This window comes from Helicoverpa zea, chromosome 6, assembly GCF_022581195.2.
Source record: "Helicoverpa zea isolate HzStark_Cry1AcR chromosome 6, ilHelZeax1.1, whole genome shotgun sequence".
Taxonomy (NCBI): domain Eukaryota; kingdom Metazoa; phylum Arthropoda; class Insecta; order Lepidoptera; family Noctuidae; genus Helicoverpa; species Helicoverpa zea.
The window spans coordinates 6683917-6698476 of record NC_061457.1 but is presented as its reverse complement, the minus strand read 5'-3'; the positions used below and the strand labels follow the sequence as shown (position 1 = coordinate 6698476).

Here is a 14560-nt window from a genome sequence, read left to right as displayed (position 1 = left end):
TATATCTATGTCGTTTATTATCATTTAGCAATGCGGTAAACAGGAGGATCTATAAGAAATGCACCTGATTCTTATATCCAGTTGTGGCAGAAATAAACATTAATCGATTCCGGAAATTAATTAGTCACATAAAAACAAAAAAATATTTTCATGATTACTAAAACGCGGTTTATCTTGTGATATCCTCATGAATGAGTCACTGCTTCAGAAAATGACCTTCACCTTGGGACTTGCTATTTCAGCCTCATATTTTCTATTTGAAGAGTATGATCACGTATCAACGAAAGAAGCGGTCATATTTAAAAGTTATTTACATATTTATAGCTTCCTTTGTTTTTGAGTAAGTTTGGCTGTTTCCTGGCGCATTGATAGCTTCCAGGCCTTGTCTACTGACATCCTTGGTGCGCAGAGAGTTCGTCTGGTGTATTTCGTGTGCGCAATGTCGATACTGGCCGGTGAGCCGGTGAGTCACCGTCGTGTGGTGATCCAGTCGCTCTGTCATAGCGCGCTCGTGCATACGTGCGCTTTTCATTTGTTTCACACACATTTCCCGGCTACTGTAAACACCGTAAGTACCTTATGAATTTTTGAACAAATAACAATTACTTTTTCTGGTTCTATGGATATTTTTTTTATTTAATTCACTCATTTAATTCACTCATTCAACTTTAGAATATTTTGAATGTTTACATAAGTGTTTATAAAGAGTTTGTTTAGATTTTGTATAGAGTTTTTATAAGTAGCTACACTCTACCCAGCTATCTTGCTAGACGATGTTATGGCATCTAGGTGATATTACTCGGAATGTTATTAAAATTTTACTTAGGTAGGTACTGGGAAACTTTATTCAAGAAATCATTGAACAATTTAAAATGCGTTTCTCATAAAATTAAATAGTTTTAAGTGGTTCTTGGCACAATTTTATGTTTCTTTTATGACATTAACCATGAAAATGAAAACAGCTGTGAGCTCATTTCTTAGGCAGACTGCCGGCTGCATATCTATTGCAAGCATTATATTGTTGTGTTAATGATAATTTTTCAGTCAATGGGTTGCAAGTAGGACTTAAGAACATTGTATTGCGTTTTAAGCTTGTATATGATACTTTAGCAAGATATACAGATGTGAGGTAGTATTGTTTGAGAGAGCCGCTGGCCTCGGCATACAAACCGCGCGTCACACGCCAACACGTTGACCTAACCGACCCTTATTGGGAGATGATATAAGTTTTGTCATGACTGGACTGCATGCTCAAAACTTAAACTAATATTGTTGGTATTTCATTACTAATTAAATGTCGTAAATCCTTTCAATTTCTACCATAGAGATGAATCATTCTATTCAATCAACATTAATTGTTTTAGTGTTGAACATATTTAAGGAAAACCTGTTGCATTTCTGTCACAGGCATTTTACCACGCAACCCTGACATGCTTGCGGCGCTTAATGTCATTTAGTTTCAACCCAACTTTAAAAAATTTAATGACCTATAATGCCGCCTAAAATATAAATACTTTAACAATGTAATCATTGCCTAGACTTTTCCCAGCTGTGTGACTAGCTTCCAGTACCTATAACTGAATGCAGTTTAATTCTTTATAGTAATGACTAACATATGTATTTAATGTATATTTCAGTGATCCAAGATGTCTCACTCGCTGACCATCACCCGGACCACCGTGGCCACGTCTGGTACTCCTGTGTACATAAACAGCAGTTACCTAGGCACCACACCCGGTCTTCTGAAACTGGCCCAGTTGGTGAGTATATCTAACTACCTAGACACTATACATGAACTAAGGACATACCAAAGAGTAGATACTCTCTATTACATACACATGTTATAAGTTTGATTATGTTTTCCATACTCGTACATTGCAAATTGACGAGACTGTTTATCTGCCTTTATAAACTTTTAAAAGTGTTAGGTACTACATAAGTAGGTACGTAGGTTTTAACTACATTTGTGAGTATACATACATCCTTGGCAGTCGTTACGGGTAGTCAGAAGCCAGTAAGTCTGACACCAGTCTAACCAAGGGGTATCGGGTTGCCCGGGATACTGGGTTGAGGAGGTCAGATAGGCAGTCGCTTCTTGTAAAGCACTGGTACTCAGCTGAATCCGGTTAGACTGGAAGCCGACCCCAACATGATTGGGAAAAGGCTCGGAGGATGATGATGTGAGTATACATACACATAAGTATGTAGTTACAATTGTTACCAAAACATCAACTTTATGTTACAATAAATACATGATTCAGTTTTATGAATGCAAAGCTTTGATTATAGCTTGTTATGAAATAGTCTCATTTAAAAACGGACGTACTGCAGTTAATTATTATTATACTAGTTATTGAATAATGATAACAATGTATTAATAGCATTGTGAACAACTTGTTAAGTGAGTGAGTGAGCAGTATGAATGATCAACAATGTTTCCTGCCTACTCCAGATATTTTGATCCGGAGAGTAACCTACTTTCTGTTACGTAAATATCGTGGTTGAGCAACCCGAATCAAAACAAGACGCTCCTTGAATTATCACATAAATAAAAGTTCTACGTAAAACTAGATATTTACAGTTCAAATGGAAATATGAGATTGAGTAAACATCCAAATAATAACTAAATTACGGAATGTGGGTTCATACAATTTTGTATTTTATTTGGTAAGCTTTAAAACACAAATGACGCTATTTCTGCAACAACCACATTTATTTCAATTTCCATAAATATATAAGTTATATATATATAACTAGTTAGTATAGTTAGTATAGTTCCATATATAAGTTTATTTTATTTTATTTTCAATTAATGTAAATATATTGTGAACAAGGTTCATAATTCTTTCCATATTTTAAAGCATAACTGTTGTATAACTACATTATATAATGCAATAAAGTTTCCATAAATAAATGTTGACGACATTACAATAATGCATCATTTACTTGTTAGTAACGAAGCTTTGCAAAATAATTGAATTTTACAATGTCCCCGGTTAAATGTTAATGTGATTCAGTTTGTACATTTTGTTAGTTTTCCGTCCGGATTTCTTTGAAGAGTACATGGATGATATCATGTATGGCGTCATCACGGTTATTGAATTGTCTCGTGTTCAAATACATAACTTCATGTTGGTATATGAATTTAGCGACCTATCTTTGAGGCGTGAGTCAGTCTTGTGTGCACTCAGCAATTATCCATCGTTACTGCATTTGGACCAATCGTCACTTTTATTGTAACGAATTAATTGAAGGCTGGAACGTTGAACTTCTTCTTATATCCATAAACTTTGACAAGGGTCATTCGGAGTGGAAAAAATGAAAAGATATGTTCTAGCTAATGAGTTTCATTCAACCTACGATTAAAGGAAATGATGTAATCGAAGATATCACATAGGTGTGATCAATCGTGGCCATAAAACTATGCTTTAAAATAGCAATAAAATTATTCCAATTTTAAAGGTATAGCTAATCTTTCTCCGACCTCGCGCTTTACGAGGTAGCCATGACTTCATCCGTGCGGGTTATTCTCGGAGTAACGAGAATAAACAAACGCTCGATGATTTGCATCGCGAAAGTGCGTCAAAACGCACTTAGTTGTATGTACCTACCTATGTATGTACTTAGGCACTTGTATTTTCATGTCAAGTTTCGGGTACGACCTTTTTGATAAAATCCGGTGAAATAAGGAAAACCTTGTGGAAACAATTGCTTGCAAATGTTTCAAATGTGTCATTGATTTAAATTCTACCGTTGCTTGTAAATAGCCATGAAGGTTCACCCTAGTGTTTGAATACGAGGAAAATCATTTACGCGAATACCATAATTATACTTGTTTTTCTATGACATGTCTTTCCTCAATTAGCTAATTGTAATAAATTCTATTAATTTATCACCGTATGGAGCTTGATTGATTGATATACAAGCCAAGTTATCTACTCTGAATCAGAAATAGCATTAGACTGTACCAATTAATTGTATATTCTTAAAGAGAACTTCTTATGGTTTCCAGTTACTGGGTGCGGCATGCGTGGGCGTGGTGGGATACTACATGGATCACGGGTACTATAGAGGCTACTCAGGCATCAGTGGGAAGGCAGAACTCTTCTACCTGATCGTCGCAGTCGCCTGTCTAGTGGGCACGTTCTGTCTGATAACATCCTGTATCGTCTCCTTGTCTACAGCTTCTATCATATCGAAGACTATTTATGTAAGTTCCTCCACGGTCACTCAAAATGTAATTGTTATTTTTAGTAGAGTGTTACCTACATATATTACTTCTGTAAATAAAAATCAAACAAAGGATTGTGATAGCATAGCAGACAAATTATTTGCGAACTACAGATGCTAGTTCTAACCGGACTCCATGTGGTTACTCTTTGTGATTTCTAACGTGGTTGAGAATGTGTTAATTGCAAAGTAAGGTTGAATTAAAATAGAAAGTTTTTTTTGTGTTTTCATATATTTCCTTTCAAATTTTCAGGAGGTGATATACCACGGCGTGGCGTTTATATTATATCTGTGCGCCGGCATCACTCTTATGATAGAAGTCAATCATCTGAAAGATCAATATAGAAGAGATTACGAACCTTATTTAGCAGCAGCGGTAAGTTTTTCAATGTTGTTCCTTTGATTTGTGTTCTGTTAAATCAACTGTATCATCTTATCGATACTATAATATAATACAGCTGAAGTGTTTGGTTGCTTGAATGCGCTGGTCGCAGTAACTGCTTGTCCGATTTGAAAAACTCTTTTAGTGTTACATATCCCATTTAAGAAGGAAGGCCAAAGGCGACACTGCTGCTAACCCACAGCGGGAGGGGTCATTTGGTGATTTCTGTCATCAATAAAAAAAAGGCCAAAGGCGACTTTTTATCTGGGTTCGTGGAGAGTCCCCACTTAAGTAATGCGGATGAAACCGCTGGCAGGAGCCACTACTTTCATAAACCTATCTTAACGATACACGCTTATTTAACTATCTCTATAACTTTCTCTTTGTTCCAGGTTATGGGCCTCGTGATGGCGGCCCTTTACTTGCTCAGTACGTTTTTGGCAAATCGCCAATACAGAGGCATTTAAACTATTTAAAACTTCAAAAGAATAACTGTACACTACTTTATAGTAATTTATTACTTAATTTATTCTCGCATTGCGCAAAATATATTAATTTCAGACTTGAATTAAAGTTTAGAAAAGGGCTATCGAATCTGCTAAACCCAATAAATCGTATCAAATACAAATCTTATTATATTATCTAAATAAGTACATATTATTGTATTCAATATAGCACAAAATAAATTAAGAATAGTGCTCAGGTAACTGCCAAATACTGAAAGATAGATTTCGACACAAAGTAAAGAAGTTAGCTATATAGAACGCAATTACGCAACACTAGGAAACTCATATTTTTAAATTATATTATACATGAATTTGGATAACTACATACATGTATGTAGCGTATATTTTAACACACTATTTGGATACATTTTGAAGAATTAACGATCCTCAAAACCGAAAGTAAAAAAAATCTGGTAGAAATGTTATGAAAAGTGACTGATAAGAATAATCTGAATATTCTTCCTAAGCTCTAGTTTTTTTCAACTGCCCTATAATGTGAGTGGGAATCAGATTTTGTACTCATATTTTAACTGTGTTCGACGTATATGGCATTTATGGAAATGTTTCATGAACTAAGTATGCCCAAGTTCATAGACAACTTAAACGTCAGTTTTCTTTAAACAACTTACTATTAATTTTAAAAATATAAACAGTTGTTTTAAGAAAAAGGGACGTTTATGTTATCAAAGAAATGCGATACTATTTTGAGACAAAGTCAATGCTAGTCTAATATAGATGCCATTGAGGTATTTTATATGTGTACCTATTTATTGTAGACTCATATGCCTCAATACTGAACACTTATATATTTTTTAGAAACAGGAATAATTCCTTTATTAGCCTAAATGTCTAGTCTAAGATTCTAATGATAAGAATGCTTTTATGCCATATTTGTAAGATAGGTGCAAAGTGAGCTCACTACGTCTGTTCATTTATATTTAACCTTTATGTCCTTTGTAATGAAATATGTTTTGTTTTACTGTTAAAATTAAATGTATAAGTAATCATTTTATTAGATTTTCTAAACTGTATTGTTGATTGATTTATTTATCGTAATTCATTATTGCGCATTTTGAATGATTGGATAGAAAATTCAGGAAACTTACCTACTTATACTCCGAAATATTATGTTAGTAATGTAAGTATAATTTAATTCAATTTTATTTGAATTTTACATATGAAAAAAGAGAAAATTGTATCCGTTTATTGAAAACTTATGTAGTTACTTGACATATTTACTTAAGTCGTAATGATGATAAATTGTGCTTTTGCTTGATTTTGTAGTTCAGCAGAAAAACTTAAGTATTACGAGTACATAGAAGTGTTTTAGCTAAAACCCTTGGATTATATCCTAAGAAAAGGTGCATATTTAATTATAAGTAAGTAAGTAATAAGTTTAAGAAATAGAAGAAAATTCCGTGACTTAATCAATCCGTGAATTAATCTTAATCTTCCATTATATTTTTTTCGTGACAAAAGATATTATACCTATATAACAGATATTTTATACCATGTATGTTAAATAAGTATTTTCTGATTAAAAAGAAAAAAAAAAGATTATTTTACAAAATATTTAAAAATGGAACACGGGTTTTTCTGCCTATTCGACTAGATCTGTACTGGGATTCTATAAAACTCGATCAACAACTCGCATTTCACTTCGATTCGTAATGTCATTTCATACTTTAGGGGAGGTAGGGGAGGGATGGGCACTTTTTCACAATTTATTGCATAAAAAATCAGATTTTACAGATCATTATCAACTTTTATTGCCATTTCTTATATTCGGCTAGATATAATGAAAGAGCTTTCCTAAAAATTACAATCAGTTTCAACATTACGAGATATTTAAACGGTTTTATTTAGCTCACCCCGTTTGTTTTATTATTTATTCTTGGATCAAATTTAGTAATTCAAATTTCACCCTCTTCCTGTCAACCGATTGGTCTGAAATTTTGTATACACCTTTAATTAAATCCAATATGGCCGCCGGCACAAAATGGCACAGCCCCCTCAATATGGGTATCAAATGAAAGGGCTACACAAGTAGAATACTGTCAGCAACCCCAGCGGGGCGCAACAGGGCCAAGGCCTGCCTGCACGTCGATTCTATAAAATTCGAACAACAACTCGCATTTCACTTCGCTATTCACTCTCACTTCGCATTCGATTCAGAACGACCTTGATTTTGCATTCTGTAAACATCACCTAATCACTTGCGAAGTGAAGTGAGCTCGACATCGACCAATGCTGTGCTAGTGACTTCCCCACTCGACAAAATGTCAACCGAGATTAATCAGTTTTTAATTTTATCAGTTTTGACACAGAATTTTAGCTAAATATGATGTTTTAGTTATAATTTGTTATTGATTACAACATTGAAATCCATTTTACCAATTGCACATTTCTTGCATGGTAGCCTTTGCGGCAGTAAAACCGTTCTTCGTTCTCTGCTGGTCTCTTCATTGCCACCAGAGTGCCATCAATACAGCCTATGGTGGCTGGAAACCCAAACCTTTTGTAGAACCTGTAATTTACAATAATCACTAACATGATCAACTGTAAAAATAAAAGGGTCAGTTTAATTATAATAATATTAAAATTATATTATATCTAGGTACTAACCTTTCTTTTAAAATTTGCCTTTCTTGCTGATTTTGAGGAAACCTTATATATTTTTTTACTACGGCCGGATTGTTCAGAGCTTCCACTACTTCATTTATGCAACGAGATGCAGACGGTTGCGATAAATAAGTTCTGATGCCCTCTTTAATAACCTTCTGGTAACTGCCACTAGCCAAGAATGATAAAGTACATAGTATCTGTGAAACAATAAATCAATAAAAAATGTAATACCTACTTTATCTGGATTTAGTGAAAACAAAATTGAGACCAATTTGGTTATTTTCATGCTTAAGAGAATACCAATATTATAACTGAAGTACAGAGGCTTTTGAAAACATATCAGCTGGCGGGGAAACCACATAAAGGGAATACTCCTTATTAAGAACTAAGTGTTTTTCTTATTATTGTGTGCTTGATTACAATTTTTCAACTATAAACTGTGTCAATACTTACTTTTACACGAGTTGTAAGTCCTTTGCCTCGACGTTTTGTGGGCTTTATCAGGGGCAGTAAATCAGACTCCAGTTGGTCAATTAGCTCCTTTGACAATCTATATATGCTCACATAGTCATCATCGCGAGTTAATAAAGGTAAACTACGAATTCTAGCAGATTGTTGACGCTTTTCTAAATTATCTAAAGCATGAGCTTCTTCTAATAAAGATTTAAGCAAAAACATTCTAGCCATCGTTAAATGTAGGCACTTAATCACTTTAAAACACTTAGAACTTTATTTAAACACTATTTTAAATATAATAGTCTCTAGATCAAGTTGGCAACGGTACCTGAAACAAGATTCTATAAAGGATTTTTCGCGCAGATTTATAACCTCACAAATTTTCACTGACGAAGAAAAGCCTCCCTACCATAGAGAGCATTGGACACTTTTGACTTAGTTTATGAAAAAAAAATCGGTAAAAAAACTTTTAAGTTAAACGGTTTTATCTTATGTGCACTGAAAACTAGAAAATAAAAAATAGTTACTTACCTGTCAACCTACGTAGGTGGTCCCGGTCATATTAGACTAAAATAAAAACGTGGGGCCCATTAACTATTGCTGTAGTACTCTCTTCTAAAGGTATAATAGGTGTGGATTGCATCGACTTACTATAATTGTAACTGGAGATTTTGACAATCAATAATTAATAATAGAAAATACACATACCTTTCATTAGTTTTCTCTTTATAACGATCCGAAACCGCAACAAAATATTTAAGTACTTTTACGAGTGTTTGTTCTTGACAACTCACAGAAATGACAGATAGTCTATGGATGAACACCGTTACCAGTCGGTAACGTAAACTACCCAATTAAAAAAAAACAAAACTATGATCAGAAATCAGAATAAAAGGACCCCCCTTTTATTCTGATTTGATCATGTCTCCCAACTGCCCATCTCTCCCCTACCTCCCCTATAGATAGACAGATTTTGACAAATCTGCCAAAATCTCGACTTTGATTTAGTTCAACTTGTCAACACGCTCGATAGTGAAGCGCTAGTGTAGTTTGACAATGTCAATCACGAAACTTTAAGGTAGAATTCCGTGGGTCGCGATTGTCGCAGCCGCGCGCGACAAAAGTCAACCTATGAAAATGTATGGCACCGCTGCCGAGGGCTGCGACAGTCGCGCGCGGACGACGAATTTCGTGAGCCGCTCGCGGCCGTACGCTTCTCAACATGGTCTAGCGCTTAATAACATCTATAGAATTTTAGTAAAACCAGAATTAAATTTTTGACAATGCCGCGAGCAGCTTACGAAATTCGTCGGCCGCGCGCGACTGTCACGGGCCTCGACAACGGTGCCATACATTTTCAAAGGTTGACTATTGTCGCGTCCACGGAATTCTACCTTTAGATCGAAGTCGAAGTGAGAGTGATGTCGAAGTGAGTTGTGATATTTTATAGAATCGACATGCTGATTTGGGATCAGTGATTTCACGAAACATTAAACATTATTTAAGAAAATACACAGACCAGTCTATCAACATAAATATTTTTGACATAATTTAGAAAAAAACTTATGCTACAAAAGAAAAATAAATGTTTGTACTTTCTGTATATTCCGATATTTTATTTTACAATATAAGTACCTTATGTTTTCCTCCATTTTGCACTATAAAATTATCTCTTTATCCGTATACAGATAGCAAGCAATTCGACCCTTAAAAAAAAATAATCACCATCCAAATGGTTGGTGGAGAAGAAACTATCCTTCCTACTGTTAATCATGATCATATTTTATCTCGTAACTTTCAAAAAAGACTTGACCCTACACAGTCGGCAAGTCTTCAAATAGCACTTGGCTGCCACGATAAGAAAATAACCGAGTTAATTATTTAGATACACATTATCGAAGGCATCTGCACTCATGAAATTCATTGGCAAAGGATTAGTAGGCCAGTACCCAGAAGCGACAAGTTCCAATTTCGCAATACTGTACACAGAAATCTATCTATACCATATGGTATAGACAGGGTTGAAGAGTTTGTTTATCTACTTGCTTGAGCGTACTAATTTCAGGACTAGTCCTATTTGAAAATTATTTTCAGTGACATAACTAGGATTTTTTTCATGTGCACGAAGTTGGTCCCAAGTCCCAAGGAACTCGGGTGAAATTGCTGACAATAAAAGTACATACCCAAAACAAAGTTTGATTATTCTTATACCATTCATCGTCCTCCTACCCTTATCGAATCAAATTTTATTTGGGAACGGAACAGAATGTCTTCTATCTAAAGTCTGTGATTTATGTATCCTAATAGTCAATCATAGTTGTCCTTTCAAGCAATACCTAGAACCATTATACAACATAGATAACATAACATAGTAAAATCATACTATGGTCAGGTTCGCTGCGAGCCATTTCCAGGGCCCCGTCACAAAGCGTTCATCGGGAAGAACTATTAAGTTCTGTAGACCGAAGGATATCGACAAGTATTTAACCTAGATACCCAATGACTCATGACAGTTATTACACTTATGATTTATTTAAATTAACGATAACTAATTGCGATACAGATGTTGACGGCTTCGTTAGGATTTCCGTACAAATCAAAACAAAAATACGGTTAATGCGTATTATCCAGAAATAGAAATCAACCCTCCCGTCGCGAGTGCGTCGCTCTATTTTTATAATTAACGGCACACGCTGCGCGCGCGCACGCGACACATTCAAAATTATTCCAACTTTGTGCCGCTCCAGACATATCTTTGTTTAAATTATCACCAGACTGTTTTTTCGTTTTTCTGAAAAAAAATACCTTAGCGAGTGAATTGAGTATTGGCTGTATCTATTCTTAAATCCATTGTGTAGGTCAGAGTTCGATGAACGCGCTCCCGAAACACCTAAAAACTATTTGGTCTTCTAAATATAATGTTGTTATGAGTAATTCTGACCGTGTAAGAGGATTGAACTCTCCCTTATTTCCTGTGTAAAGATCCAGTAGTGCTGTAAACGTGTCTGATCGATGTTCATCCGTTGTGTTCAGTGAAGTTAAGTGAACTTTTAGTAAGTTAATATGACTCGTGGACCAACGATAGTGCGAGTGCCACCCGGAGGGGGCGGCTCTAAGGGCATCAAGTGCTGCTGCTGCCGATGCTGTGAATGTCTGAACCTTGGATATCTGACCACCCACCATGGCATCATTAAGCTTGCCGAAGCTGTAAGCATTATTTCTTATTCATTATTTTTTCATGAAATTGTGAAAGGCGCTGTAATATTCGTGTGATAAAAATGTGCTTGCGTATTGCTTTCATAATTAGTTCATCTGTTAATCAATTTCGTCACATTTTTGTTTAATGAGTAACACTGACTCATCATTACAGATCATTTACGTATTTTGCTATTAGCTTACTGCACTAACTAGGTAAATAAACTTCTATTCTGACCATAATTACAACATGAGTTTAAACATAAGATAAAATAATCTTGCTGCATTCGAATGCATGCATCAAAATTGTGCATTTTGTTGGATCGTCCTAAAAACTTCGCAAATATTTTGGGCTAATTGGAACTTTTTTAATATGCTAAAATTAACTTTTTAATATTTTTTTGGATTAAATCTCTTATGAAACTGCACGGAAATATGAAACTTACATTTCTTTATGTGATAGCTAGTTCGCAGCAACAATAAAGTTTTCATGGCTCCATTTCTCCCCGCAGATGTTAGGTGGACTGTGCCAGAGCCTGCTGGTGAAGTATGGCATGTCAGCGGCTGGCACCATGGGCTCCGCATTCCATGGATTCCTGACGACGGCCTCCGCCTGTCTTCTAACCACCGCACTCCTCATTGCTTGCTACGTGCTCTCCTCAAACACACAGCAGCTTATTCGACAATCTATCTTTGTAAGTAAAAACATTTTAGATGATATACATATTTAATGTTATCGACTTGTGTACCTATAAATTCTTAGCGCAATTACTGTAACGTCGCCTATATAAGTGAGCAGCTCCTGCATAGTTGAGTATTGCAATAAGTTGGGTGAACAAGCTTTGCCGTTAGATTATCTAATCCTGCATACGGCGTACCTACAGACAAAGACAATTTTCATGAAAGAACCATTTGTTTTTGAGAGGACTCATTCAAACTTATAATTTGTCGGACCTGGGACCAATTTTTGTTTCCAGTAAGGCAATAGCGAAACTTTTAAATTACATAATGTCTATAATATGGTTAATTAGTATTTTCTTTTCTTAGAGGCATTAGTAAAACTTGACATTTATGTTTTCAGGAATGCCTATTCAATGCGGTGGCTTGCTTCCTGTACTTGTCGGCGTCTTCGTACATGGGCGTCGCGGTGAACATCTACCTGTACCCGCAGTATGTGCTAGTTAACATGTATGCCGCGTACCCGGCCATGACGGCTGTCTATGTAAGTCTCACTCAAGGATCAATCGTCACTGTTTTCTAACTGTATTCGGGAAAAAATATGCATTTCTAGATTTGAGACTCCGTTCCATATTTGAAATTATTTGATTTTGATTGATTTTTTATAGCAAAAAATAAACTTATAGCCATAAAAATAAGAACTTAAGGCATGGCCAATGCCAGCTAATCGATTGCACGATTTTTTTTTTATAGTCAACTATTCTACTAGGCACTGCTCTATAGTGGTACTATGGCTCAAGAACCCAATTTTTTGGGTTTTATTTTCTGTTTTGGATTAACTTATATATTTCTGTATTCGATTGAATTAGGTTTATTTACCTAAAGGAAAGTACATTTGAAGCATTAGCCCAAAAGTCATCCTAATTAATTCTGCACGCACATTTGATGACGCATGAAATAACTAAGCGGAACACCGCGATAAGTTGACTGACAAGTCGATGAAAGTGGGACAAATAAATTCACTTTCGCATTTACAAGTACCTACTCAAATTAGAAACAACTGTGATAAAACAATACATTTTGGTGCAGTCTGTCTTTACAGCTTTGATTGTAACGAAGATAAATGTAGTAATTATCTTTAGTGTTTTATTGTTCTCTGAAATTAAAGACATGACAATATGTGGGTTACCTAATTGTTGCTATTGTTTTCAGTACATCGGCGTAGTTGTGGGGATCCTTCACGGCGTAGATGCGTATCTGTCATACAAGTACCACAAGGGATACCGGTGAACAGACAAACCCACAAACATCGTGCTGGGCGTGCTGACGTCTAGAGTCTAGACATATACTGTGTTCTACTTACTAATATGTAATACGACTAAATCCGCAAGAAATTTCTAAATTTCTTCAATAATTGTTTCATAGAGAACAATATTTGCAGATAATAAATTAATTTTAGATATGTAGGATAATCGATTTTAATGTATTTTATAATCGAGTGAACATATCTGGGCATCACGAGGCACGTATAACAAACGAATATGATTTACGCCCTACCAAATCGAGTAACACTTCATTCCAATTTTAATGATTTTATGCATTTTTAATTTTACTATAAAATAATTTGTCGTATAATACAAATAAAATAGTCATTATTTTTATGTTAACCTTTAATGTGCTTTTATATGACTTTAAAAAATATTAATCTTTGTTATAAAAGTTATATAGTACCAACATTGTATAATTTAATGTGGAATAAAACATTTATCAGATTTATTTTTATAGTATAACAATCGTTGTTTTATTACATGCTATTGTTTGTCTCATTTGTAGCCAGTATAATATACATTATGTAATGATATTGCCAGACAGATTTTCATAGTATTATTGTGAGCGCACATCTATAGAAGTATATCGTAGTATATACCTAAGAATAGAAATCAAGGAAGGCACATTTAGCAGAATAGCAAACTTCAGAGATGGCAAGTTATTTGACAACGTGTGTATTAGTAGTGAGTCTCTAAACAATAGTGCAAACAATCAGCCGAGTACCTAGTTCATAGCAGACACATAAACATACACGGACAAGACATTGACATTTTGCGAGTTTGTTCCGAACCTTGACTTTATTTACCGATCAATGAAGAACCCATCTTTATTTTTTTATCTGTCCAAGATTCGCTTCATGAATTAAGTTTGAGTGGCATTCTTCTCCACTCCACATAGAGTTGAAAACTTTAAAGGTTAAAAAAAAACTGACGTGAAGACAACATGAGATAGTTTTTTTTTTATCTCACTTTCTGACGAGCTTCGTTCTGCAAACTGTGTGTTTGTGAATGATCAACAACTCTAGACTAAAAAGCATCTTTAAAAGATTTGTACCATTTAAGGATAATGCTGATATTTTTCCTTATTTAAGTTGCATTTCTACGAGTACTTTCCTGTTATCTAAAAAATTCTAGGTCGCCGGGACTTAACCTAAATTTTT

At 34.9% G+C, this 14560-nt stretch overlaps 2 protein-coding genes across 2 annotated transcripts; both read left to right on the top strand.

Annotated features, from left to right (window-relative positions):
• Positions 1 to 432: 432 nt before the first annotated feature.
• Positions 433 to 6776, top strand: LOC124631416. Its single transcript, XM_047165796.1, has 5 exons — positions 433 to 568; positions 1638 to 1760; positions 4013 to 4210; positions 4484 to 4606; positions 5005 to 6776. The coding sequence occupies exons 2-5, from the start codon at positions 1647 to 1649 to the stop codon at positions 5077 to 5079; spliced, it is 510 nt and encodes a 169-aa protein (XP_047021752.1). The 5' UTR covers positions 433 to 568; positions 1638 to 1646; the 3' UTR covers positions 5080 to 6776.
• A 3970-nt stretch (positions 6777 to 10746) lies between these two features.
• On the top strand, positions 10747 to 13865 carry LOC124631414 (protein singles bar). The gene is made up of 4 exons (XM_047165794.1): positions 10747 to 11406; positions 11907 to 12089; positions 12476 to 12616; positions 13285 to 13865. The coding sequence occupies exons 1-4, from the start codon at positions 11263 to 11265 to the stop codon at positions 13360 to 13362; spliced, it is 546 nt and encodes a 181-aa protein (XP_047021750.1). The 5' UTR covers positions 10747 to 11262; the 3' UTR covers positions 13363 to 13865.
• The last annotated feature ends 695 nt before the right edge of the window (positions 13866 to 14560 follow it).

Bases quoted from the DNA above. Each gene is read 5' to 3' on its own strand.
- LOC124631416 (XM_047165796.1), top strand. From the start codon at position 1,647: ATGTCTCACTCGCTGACCATCACCCGGACCACCGTGGCCACGTCTGGT. The intron at 4,211-4,483 runs GTAAGTTCCTCC...TCAAATTTTCAG, and splicing joins TCATATCGAAGACTATTTAT to GAGGTGATATACCACGGCGT. The intron at 4,607-5,004 runs GTAAGTTTTTCA...TCTTTGTTCCAG, and splicing joins AACCTTATTTAGCAGCAGCG to GTTATGGGCCTCGTGATGGC.
- LOC124631414 (XM_047165794.1), top strand. From the start codon at position 11,263: ATGACTCGTGGACCAACGATAGTGCGAGTGCCACCCGGAGGGGGCGGC. The intron at 11,407-11,906 runs GTAAGCATTATT...TTCTCCCCGCAG, and splicing joins TCATTAAGCTTGCCGAAGCT to ATGTTAGGTGGACTGTGCCA. The intron at 12,090-12,475 runs GTAAGTAAAAAC...TTATGTTTTCAG, and splicing joins TTATTCGACAATCTATCTTT to GAATGCCTATTCAATGCGGT.